General features: G+C 34.9%; 1 protein-coding gene across 1 annotated transcript; it reads left to right on the top strand.

The window, feature by feature from the left end:
- Positions 1–801: 801 nt before the first annotated feature.
- Positions 802–3,430, top strand: LOC148958137 (uncharacterized). The gene is made up of 3 exons (XM_089113363.1): positions 802–1,021; positions 1,367–1,601; positions 1,962–3,430. Exons 1-3 carry the CDS (start codon positions 802–804, stop codon positions 2,359–2,361), a joined length of 855 nt encoding a protein of 284 aa, XP_088969489.1. The 3' UTR covers positions 2,362–3,430.
- The last annotated feature ends 8,283 nt before the right edge of the window (positions 3,431–11,713 follow it).

Here is an 11,713-nt window from a genome sequence, read left to right as displayed (position 1 = left end):
ATTATGACAATCACTGCTTAGAGGTTTGGAACCTAGTACCCCAGTCTTTAAATAGCCTAAGGGGGATTTTTCAGCGTCAATTCATATCCTATCCTTTTCAGCGTATCAAACTGCCTATTACTACAAACTTCCATGCTGGTAGTGCGATCCAATGGCAAAATTGTGTCAATTACTGCTTAGAGGTTTGGAACCTAGTACCCCACTCTATAAATAGTACAAGAGGATATTTGTCAGCGTCTATTCTTACCCTATCTTTTTTGGCGTATCAAACTGCCTAGCTCCATCAAGTTTCATGCTTTTATCTTATTTTACCTAATTTTTAGCTTTTTATCTTCTTACAGCCCTCACTATGGCTGAATTGACTATATAAATCTTAATTCGTCACTCGCCCCAGCCTCTTTTCACACGACCTACTCGCAAAAGAACCCCAGAAACCCCTATTTGTGGGCCCCAAATTTAAAAAGTAAACTTTTTTTCAAAATCAGCGATGATTAGTATACCAGATTCAGCAATAAAAAAATTTCATTTTTTAAACGATTTGGAAAAGAACAGCTTCTTGAAGTAGATAATAAAAGTGAATATTTCCTGAAATAATTTCTATAGAGGTAAAATGAATTACAGCAGTTTGTCATATCTGTGAAAAAGTAAAATACCAGGGCAATCAGGAAACTAGATATTTAACAAAATTCTAATAAACAACGTTCTTTTAATGTAGAGTCTTTATTTACTTTTCAGTTCGTCTCAAGAATTAGGAAAATGTTCCTGATACATCTGCTTTTTGCATTGACCTTCAATAAAGTCATGGCTGTTGATAATAATAAACGTTCGGTGATGTTTGAAGTGATACAAAACCCAACAAACGAGCAGACAAGCATGTTCCACAAATCATTTCACGAATGTAGCAGAAATGGACCATGCAATTTTGTTGCAAAGAATATAACAACACGCAAATATTATACATACAACAAAGAAGATTATATTCCTCTAGACCGGAAAATGCTGATAATATGGAAACGAAAAAGTATTTTATTCAACATTTCAGTTCTTTTTTTCTGGAAGAATTTTCAAAATTTATGTTACGTAATTCTCATTACCCTTGAAATATTTCGATGGATGACATCTTACCTATTGAGAATAGATCAATTAACTGGAAGGCGGAAAAGTCTATACCGTAGCGATTTCTTTTATTTTTCTGCATTGATTCTAAAATGATGCTGATTATGAAAAGGCGATTCTCTATTATTCGCTTTTAATACATTCAGGTGCGAAGTCATTTTAAAATGATCAGTTTATACTTGACCCTTGAGATTTTCAATGCACTCTAAACACTCTACCAATGATTTTATTTCCTTCTTTTAAATGAAAGGAAAGTATTCCTGTCTTGATTGGCGATATGATTCTGCAATGGTCAATGGGATATACAGAATATCAGATGATGACGGAGTTGAATTCAACGTTTACTGCGATTTCACATCAGAACCAAACTCAGTATGGACCCTGATCGAATCCTTCTCATTGGATAAAAACAATATGTTCAAGAACAAGCCATTCAAAATTGATTTCTCTTACAGTGAAGATTCTCCAAACTGGGGCAGTTACAGGTTAAACCTTCTTACCATTGCTTTTTTGTTCATCGCGACAGGAAATTGTTATGAAAAGAAGAAAAATAAGATTTTCTGAATTCTACTCCTTCACAATGAAATGGAATATTTGGTGTTGAATAAAAACAAGTTTAGAAATTAATTGGGAAATGCTTTCTACGTTTGGTAGAGGTTTAGGTAGAGGTATTTATACCAAGCTTTTATCAAAGCTGTGATTTATAGAGCAGGAGGGTTCGAAGGTGCTTCAAGCTCAATACGATCATTGATCACTAGTCGGATTTAAAAATTATATTCTTGCACATAATAGAGCATTAAGAAAAAATGAATATGCTTCTTAATCTGAATTTTTACATTTTCTAGACTCAGCAAGACAAGGATCGAGAAACTCAAGTTAAGATCAACCCATTGGAGAGCAACATGCAGCTTCGATGTTTTTGGTGTTGATTATCGAGATTACGTCAGATTCAAACTTTCTGCATTTAATCCCCTTTGTTGTTTCATAAGTAAAGCTCCTATACATGTAGAACTTGTAAACATTAGAGGGTACAGCGCTACGGAGCAATTAGTTGATTTTTGGCAAGATGAAGGAGAACATCTAAATATTGACTCTGAGAAAAATGTCAGTTTTTTGCAAGCAAAGGAAGGATCCGTTAAAAGTGAAGATAATTTTGGACTATATGAATACCAAAATTCAGCATTCCGATGCACTGCCAATAGCAGCAGCACTACTCAACATTGGATTGGAACGAACTACCCTTGACTCTGTTTTTATTTGCCACAATCTTATGTTATGATTCAAATAGAATCGAGATTTTGAATTACCGTCGTGTTCCCGCAAATCACAGTGTAAAAAATATATAAAGCTAAAGTTATTAGATATGACTTTTCCACCCCCCCCCCCGCTCTTATTAGGACCCCTCGCCAATTGATTTTGGCAGTTTTGTCTTAATTACAGTAGTGAAGAAAACGTAACATAAGCTAAATGTTGTCAATGATAGATAATAGCGATAAAATAGTGAAATAAGCGCACTGATTTTAAATGTATTTTCAGTATTCAGTATATGTAACTTCATAATTAAAGCCCCCCCGGTAATTGGAACCCTCCCCCACCAATTAATGTTAAACATAAAATCCGACCCCCAACGGTTTTTCTGCCCCCCCTCCCCGCCCGGAAATTAGGCACCTATGAGTATGACACAAACCAATATTCACAAGACTTTTGCTTAATATCGACGGCCAAAACATACATTTGATGTAGGTCTTGCAAGGATGTAGACAAGGATGTAGAAGCATCAAAGCTTTTTATTATATGAGTAATTTACCCACATCTAAGTGACGAAAATAATAGCCTAACAATTTTATCAAGTCTGATTGAATCTTCCAATGATTAGGATGAGAATTAAGCTCGTAGTTATAGCCTAGAGCCATCCTACTTTACCCAACACACCATGTACAGTCGTGTTAATTCATCATCGTTGCGTACCTTAAATTTTCTATAAAAATGCCAGCTACTGGGCAACCGTATAGGATTCAAAAACTTCAATACTCGAGGCAAAATGTTTAAAATCTATGGGTTTTTAAAAAATTGGAAAACTCAATAATTGGGTGAAAATTAGTGGCAATAGGTATGACAAGGCGCAAGATTTGTAACTGCAAAAACCCCCACCACAACAAAATATTTAAATATCTTCAAAAATACTTTCAATCAAGGTAGCAAAGGCGGCAGCTCGTTTGCAGCTGAAAACTGATACCAGACAATCATTCATTGCACTTGAAAATCCAAGAGAGCAGCTGTAGCTGAAAGGAGATCATTGAGTTTCAACTACGAAAACCAGTAATAACAATGTTAAGATCACTAATCACTAATCACTAATCACTAATCACTAATCACTAATCACTAATCACTAATCACTAATCACTAATCACTAATCACTAATCACTAATCACTAATCACTAATCACTAATCACTAAACATTAATCACTAATCACTAAACACTAATCACTAATCACTAATCACTAACAAGTAAAAGGCAAATTGCAAAGGAAAATTGAATTTCTAAGGTTTTAATTATTATTATCAGCACTCTATCAGATTATTGATGTCTTTCCCATCTCTCCAATAGTTGCAGCTAAATTCTAGATCTTTCAGTATTTACGAGCATGATACCTTCATATCATACTTACTCAATTAAAGACAGCAGCATCAGATTTTTTGGCCCGTTTTACTGCACTTTATAATCAAGGGCGGCTTAAAAACTTTAGCAGCTTTTATTATTTAATGCAGTTACTGCCAAGCTTTCCTACTTGGGTGATAATGCCAAAGATTAAAAAGAATTAGGGCAGGACGATGTTGATGATCTTTTGCAGGAAGCTACTGTTGTTGATTGGAATTCTCATGTCTTTTTCTATACTTATTAAGTTATTTATCATTTTTATCATCGTTTGCGTCAATCTTTTTTTACCAAACTTACAATTAAGTTCGGCTGATACACAAGAGCCGCTAATAATTTAATAAATAAGGTATATAGTAGAATTCAAGATCTGATTAATAATCGATGTATTGCTTATCATGTTATGAAAGTTTGTGTATACCAAAGATTCTGCCAGATCTAATCTTATTCAGGTTTATCTAGAAGCTATTTTGTGCAAAAATCTACCAATAATAATTATTCTGAAGATTTTCTTGTTGAGAAAGATGAAAGTTTCGAATGAAGGAGATAAAGTATTGAAAGTCTCTAATGTTTTACTGAGCAGACGGAAAATTGAATTTTATATTTCATTAGCAACTTATAAATAGCGGTAATTGAATAAAGAAAAAATAAAAAAAGAATAAAGAACCAATTTCATCCCTCTATGGTATATTTTAGAAGCAATTTGTAGCTATGAAGATGCAATTTGACGTTAGTTTGGGATGTCATGAAAACAAAAAATGAACAGACTTTGACTGTAGAGTAACGACTTTATTTCCCTCATTTTGTATGTTACAAAATTTCGTTAGATTTAATTCAAGGCTTACCACGTCAGTATATCTGTCTTTTTGAACAGGTGATGTGGTTATTTACTCTCTTAATTTAGAAACGAGTACCGGGCAATCAGAAAAATTAAAAAACTCCATTACTCAAATCAAAATAATGAAGAAGCAATTAAATTTTAAAAAGGTCCAGGAAGACTCGGAAAAATCTAAGAAATTTATCAAAATTATTGTCTGATGGACATCAAAATTTGGACACAAAGAATAAGAATACACTTCCCTCATCTAAAAACAGTATTTGAACGGAGGTAAATCTTTTGACAGAAATGTCACTGAACTTTTAAAAATTGATAGGAACATCGACGAGTCACATTGTTTGGAACTAAAAAATCCCTCCCCAAGCAGTTTCTGTCGGGATATTTTCTAAGGAACTCAATTTTGATTATATGACGTCACTTTTTGTAAATGATATTGAAATTGTCCAATATAAGGAAACAATGAGTATTGAAATTGTCCAAAACATTTAGAAACTTGAATACTTAGCTTGAACCATCGCTTCTTAATAAAATGGGCCTATTTGAAACTTTTAGATTATACAATAGTTTCTGGATGTTTGCTATGAAAATGTTGGCTATGCTTATTGAGGCAAAATAGATAATATGAATTATCGTGAACTTTCACGGTGAAATTAATATCTTACAAATCAACATTGTTACATTATCTAGTGATCGCCAAATCTGAGCTTGCTTTATGCACTCTAGTCAAAAATATGAAACAAAACCCAGATTTAAGGAAAATGAAAAGCACATTTACAGAAAATTCAAATCATGTAGAGACCTTAAGGGCAACCATTTTAAATAGCTAAATTTTTCTAAATTATCTTCCTGTTTGTGTGATATCATACTGAGATGACACAGTGTCATCAATATAGGTTGAATAGCTCTTTGTAAGAACGAGCTCAGCAAAATATCAAGAACAATTTGCTTTCTAGAATAATGCAATGTTTATTGACTGTCGTCATTATAAATGCTGCAGGTTCATCTAGCAAAAGTATAATTTCAACAATGGTTAGGATGAAAGATATCTACCAGGAAACAATCTTCAGAAATATTTTTCAACAAACATAAAGGTAAGATAAGGATTTATAATACTCAACAAACATACCAGCTACTCGGATCTATTATTCATGAAAAAGTGATAATACAATGTTTGCTTCGCTCTAATGAAAGGGTAGGACAAGGGTTAATGATACTCAACCAACATTTCAGCAGGTTGGATCTCGATATTAATTATTTCTTGATGATACATTGTTGGCTGTTCACTTATGAAAGGGTACGATAAGGATTTATGTTACTCAATAAACATACCAGCCATTCGGATTTATTATTCACGAAAAGTAGTAATTCCTTGTTTGTTATATTTGTATGAAAGTGTACAAAAAAGAGATAATATTATTTAATATATTAAGCCTTGCATCATTTTTGGAACAGACTTTGGGATAGTATGCCACACGGTTATTATGAAGATGAATGCCCCTGTGGTATCTGTGTGTGGCATATAATTTGCAACTTGCATTTTAAAATGATAATAACAAACTTTCTTAATAGTTTTGCCAAATCTGTATACCGGGACGGGCAACTACCTGAGGTGGCACCATGGTTGCTTCCATGGTTGCTTCGAATTTGATGCTTCCAGTTCCCTGGAAAATGCACTCTTTTATGCAAATTTTACTAAAGCAATCCTCCTAATCCTAACGAATATTCTATTTTGCAAACAAATTGAGCAGCAGATAAAAACAACTGGTACAATTTCGCCGTGATCTTGAAGAATTGCATGTTGTAAATTACTTCTAAAGCTAGGTAACTGGTTGCAGCACTGGTTGCCAATTTATATCCCTCTTTCCATCTTAGCATGGTTTTTTAGGGGAATGGACACAAGGCACAATTTTACCTAAAGAGGGCTTGGATTTTTAGATTTTGTGCCAACAAGAAATCTTTAAATCTTCAAATCATTAGTTTGTTTATTTTCATTCATATCAAGGAATATCATATTTAGCCAAATGAGCAATTACCTTTGCTCGATCTTTAATTGATTTTAAGACATGAAGGTCGCTGAAATACCTAAAGCGTTTCTTCCATTGGGCAAATTTAACCTGAAATTTCCTATTGAGATACTATTGGGGGGGGGGTGACAGCCCCCACACCCTCTGGTCGCGACACCCTTGAAATTATTGATAGATTGATAAGGCTGGTTTTTCCCTTATGGAAGGGTACGATAAAGAGTAAGGATCTTTTTATCAATTAAAATTGTGGACATTGGGGATGCATTAGTTGGCTTGTATTCTCTTATCAAACCCTTCCGGTTTTTCAAGATTATAAAAAGTTATTCCTGGTTTTAAAGATTCTGCTTTATAATTGGCTGTCTGTATTTCAATATTTGTAATTTGGTGCTTGACTTCATAACATTATACTTCCTTTTTTTGCTTAGTAGGAAAATGTGATTGACTTTACAACGCGTTTATCGTTTATCGTAACACTATTTTTACTCGGTTTTCGTAGTTGAAACTCAATAATATCCTGTCCATTTCAGCTATGGCTCCTTTCTTTGGCTTCTCAAATGCAAATAATGCTGTCTGGAATCAGCAGCAAAAGAGTTGCGGTGTAATTTGCGTTTCGGTACCCTATGCAAAAGTGTAACATTGTGAAACGCAATGTGTTTCAAATCATGTGATTTCATCGTTGTGTAATGTTACGACCCGTTACGAGTAACAAATTGAAAAAAAGGTTTTTAGAGTTTAAAATTTCACACTTGTCTATCACGCAAACTTTGGAGTCGCCATTAATGTTGTACTTTTTTGCATTAACTTAACAAGGGAAATCATAGCATCGCTGCTTTTTAGTACCCCCTTGTTAAAAAAAGTTCGATTATTCTTTACATTCTGAACAGTATTAACCAGAACATTTGTGTACCCAGACCGGTTCGCATGCTAAGTTCCACCATTCGTTTTGGTACACTATAGTTAAAGTGCTTGGGTACGTTTTTGCATAACCAGAATTATCATGCGTCTGTATACCCGGGTTGAAATGCATAAGATTACCGAAACGCATATGACACCGGCTTGACTTGATAATTTCTTATAAGCTGCATCGATTGAAAATAATTGAGAATCAGTATGTAAAAGTTAACATTTCGCTAAACGTTTAGACAAATAATTTTATCAAAGGGACATTAGAGCGTCGATAACGTCAAGACAGGGTGCTTTACTTCAAAAAGAGCATAGTGAAAAAGTTAATTAAATCAAATATTTATTTGCAAAGCTGCAATCGATTTTAATGGTTAGATTCCTATCATTACTATTCATTTATAGCAGCTGATGGACTATGTACGCTACTTTACGTCAAAACACTTAGCATGCACTGTATTCATGCTAATCAAAACTCAGTAATTTCACCAGCACATTGCATTGCATAGAACAATGGAAAAGGGCCCTGGTGAAAAGATGATCAGTATAGCAGCACCATCTTTTCCTTATTTCATCTAAGCATCGCCCATCCTCAGCAATCAATGATCCTAGATTAAAATAACTTTATACTTGTTCCAAAACTGCTCTCTCGGATGTTGTTTGAATCTTTGTCCCCGTCTTTTTTCATTTACCATTACCCTTGGTTTCTTTGCGTTCAGTTCCCTTCCAAAGATTTTGCATGCCCTTTTCTTTTTCCTCAATAATGACGGTGTCGTCTGCGTATCTGATGTTAGTGATTTTGATGCCATTTCCTTTTACTCCTTTTTGTGTTAGCTCTTCGCTGTACATATTGAATAGAATTGCTGATAACGTACAGCCCTTGTGTCGATAATTGTGGATAATTGTGTGATAATTGTTGTGTCGACAAAGAAACAACAAGTAGCACCACTTGAAGTTTCTTTATTTTTTGCTTCACTCCAATCTTCAATCTTGCCTCTTCCAATCTCCAATTCTTTTTGTATTTCATCAGCAATCTCCTCACAAATGTAAAACTCATGTTTTCGGGCCATTGTAAATGTCCGCAATCAAACCTGAACTTCATAGACTTAAGCCTGGCGAGCGGCACAATGAAATTCGACGTTTGCAACGGGAGTGGCACCAAAGAAATCCATGTGCAGCACCAAATTGAAATTAGTTTGTCACTGGAAAAGTTCGACATTTGGAAAAACGAGCCTATCAAACAGCTAAATAATTGGATAACTCATGGCCATTGAATTGCATCCGGACAAAGTACCTTAAATAGAATTGGCAGCTCAGTAAATATTGTAAATATCGCTGCTATCTAACCGTTTTATTTCTTGTCGTCTGTTTCACATTGGTCATTTCATTTCACGGACAAGGATCAATTACCATTACGCTAGGACAGGATTAATATAACACTAACATTCCAACTTCTACCTAAAATATTGCCCTAATCACCATTCAAACTATTTTTCGCCTTTCGCCTTTTCTCGGTCACCGCTCTTCGGTGTTTGCCAGAATTATGTCGAAGTTTTTTCTTCACTTCACATTACAGATTTCAGAAAATCATTCTGCAACAGTAGAATCGTCGTTGGTATGTATTTTTACACTTTGATAACAGGAAAATCGTCGCTTATATCTTTACATTCTTTCAAATAACATGTCTGGCTTTAAAGGAATTTAATTGGTGTGTTACTGAAGTGTATCCAAGAATAATTAGATGTAGCTAGTGAAAGGGTGAAAAAATGAAAGCTGTGTGGACTGCCATCTTGGAAATACCATTAGGATAAAGAAAGATAATGGACCTTTTTCATTCATGAAAGAAAAGATCTCACAAAGAACACTTTCAGTCCAGACAGAGGTGGCGCCAGAAATATTCCGACAGAGGGGCTGGAGCTTCCGACAAGGGGGCTAAAATGACTAAAATAAGCAGTTTTCGTACGTTATTTTGTCAAATTTGCTCCGACAATAACCTAAAATTTCCTCCGATGGGGGGCTAGATGCTTCCGGCGGAGGGGCAGTAGCCCCCCCCTAGCCCTCCCCTGGCGCCACCACTGGTCCAACTTTGGAAACCGAATCACAGTTTATGGCATCGCTAAACAGCAACTTGTATTTTGATCAAGGAAGAGATCAAGTTGTGTAGAACTTTAAATAATAAATCACAAACCTTATAAGATAAGAAAGAGTTTTTCCTTTAAACAATTATCTTGTTTGCTTAATGCAGAATATGACAACAAGAAAACATGTTTCCCCGGCACGTTGTATTCTTATGTTTACTTTGAGCCAAGTAACCCACGGGGAGGAAAATTGAGGCTCGGCAATGTTGGAAGTCACTCATAAACCATATATGGAGCTGACCAGCACGTTCCATGAATCGTTTCACCAATGTAGTAAAAGTAGTCCGTGCAATTTTGTGGTGAAGGATATGACAACAAACAAGTATGAAAAACACAATAAGGAAAGAGATATTACTCAAGACCGGAGAAAGCTGATAATATGGAAAAGAAAAAGAAATATTTGGAAAAGAAATATATGGAAAAGAAATATTTTCAATTTTCATACAATAAAGTTTTAGATAAATGTAAGCCATGAAGAATTTAAAAGTTCAAAATTACAACAAACCTGTGCTTTACAGGGTTTTTGGAACCAAGCTTTTCATTACAAAATGCTACGGGAACGGATAACCTTAACGTGTACAAGCTTCAAAAATTTGTATTGATGACTCCATCTTTTAGGAACAAACATAGCACCCAAACTTGACGAAAGAAGAGAGTGACGCTCTTCACAACCTTAAACATCTATTAAAGTGTGAGGGCTCTAGGCACCCCCTGGTTTACCCCCGGCAAATTTTTATAAGAAGACACGGCAAAAAGGGGCTAAGCCCAGAGATATGCAAGAGGGAGAGGAATGAATTGTTGTAAAGAGGAGTGGGGTGAAAACAAGAGATAAGCTAAGTTTATCTTAGACAGGTAAGAAACATTTATATGTCGTTGTAACTGAATAAGCGATACAGTTGTGAATCCGAGATCAAACCGGTCTTGTTTTTCGTGGATTTCTCCTAAAGCACTTCGAACACTGCTGCGTGTATGTCATAAAGGTCACGACCCAAGGTCACGACATTTTCAGCATTAATGTTGATGTGCCGCGCTTATTTCAGTAATATTTTGCCAAGCCGTGAAAATTCAGTGATTGGTCTCCTGTTTTATCACAACACCCAGAGGTCCCGTAAAGCCCCTATTTCAAGACTTAGTCCCAGACACATGTGAAAGACTGTGTCCCGTTCTGACGAAAACCTAACCAATGATACAACCAGTGCTGCCTCGAGTAGTAAGTAAATCGGGAAGTATTCCTATGATTAAGGACGTAAATATAAAAACTGAGCAGAAAGCTTTAACTTTCCTATATATAATGATAAATGTATTTGTTCGATTTATTGATTGAACTTTTTGCGGGTATAGAGGTAAAGTTATGATCTTTCAGTTGATTTTTTAGGACTGTTTAAATTTCATTTTTTCAGTTTTTACAAATAAAATGTTCAAACTTCCACTCATGCTGTTAGGGAAGCCCCGTCTATGCCTAGACCTGGGACCATGCAAATGTTAGTGTGGCCCTGTGAGATTACCAGTATGCCAGATTGTCGGTAGAAAAATCCTGTCAATGAGACCCTAACTTAGCTTTTCTTTCATTTGATTATTTTCCTAATCTTAATCAAGTTTGAAAAACACCTTAGCCATCAAAACACTAGCTGGTCAATTTTTTCCAATTAAATTATCTATTTATTAAATTACCAAGACTTCACGTTTAAAGCACTATCTTGCCAATTTCACTATCTAAATATCTTTGTTAGGATTTTCGATACTTATTTAGAGCTAACAGTCAAATATCACTTCTCTAGAAATGTTTGTTCTTTTATTTGCAAAACATGATTCTCTCCAACACTATTATCTTTTCCCTGCAAATTCATGGTTAAAGTTTTTTTTAAGAAACTGCTGAAACTTTTATCAAGATGTTCTTATGCAAAAATACCATGTTGCTTACACAATTTATAAAAAATCTTTTTTGTGACCACACCCTCTTATCCCGTCCATGTATGTTTGTTATGTTCTTTTTTTGAAAATCAGTCAGATTTGACTATAGATCCACCCTTGGGCGTAGAAA

The sequence above is a fragment of the Rhopilema esculentum genome, chromosome 17 (genome assembly GCF_057945365.1).
Source record: "Rhopilema esculentum isolate cy_ngs chromosome 17, ASM5794536v1, whole genome shotgun sequence".
Classification (NCBI taxonomy): Eukaryota; Metazoa; Cnidaria; class Scyphozoa; order Rhizostomeae; family Rhizostomatidae; genus Rhopilema; species Rhopilema esculentum.
The sequence above is the reverse complement of the archived record's forward strand: the minus strand, read 5'-3'. Positions and strand labels throughout refer to the sequence as shown.

Excerpts from the sequence above, each read along its gene's own strand:
- LOC148958137 (XM_089113363.1), top strand. The coding sequence starts at position 802 with ATGGCTGTTGATAATAATAAACGTTCGGTGATGTTTGAAGTGATACAA. Across the intron at positions 1,022-1,366 it reads GATAATATGGAAACGAAAAA|GAAAGTATTCCTGTCTTGAT; the intron begins GTATTTTATTCA and ends TTTAAATGAAAG. Across the intron at positions 1,602-1,961 it reads CCAAACTGGGGCAGTTACAG|ACTCAGCAAGACAAGGATCG; the intron begins GTTAAACCTTCT and ends TACATTTTCTAG.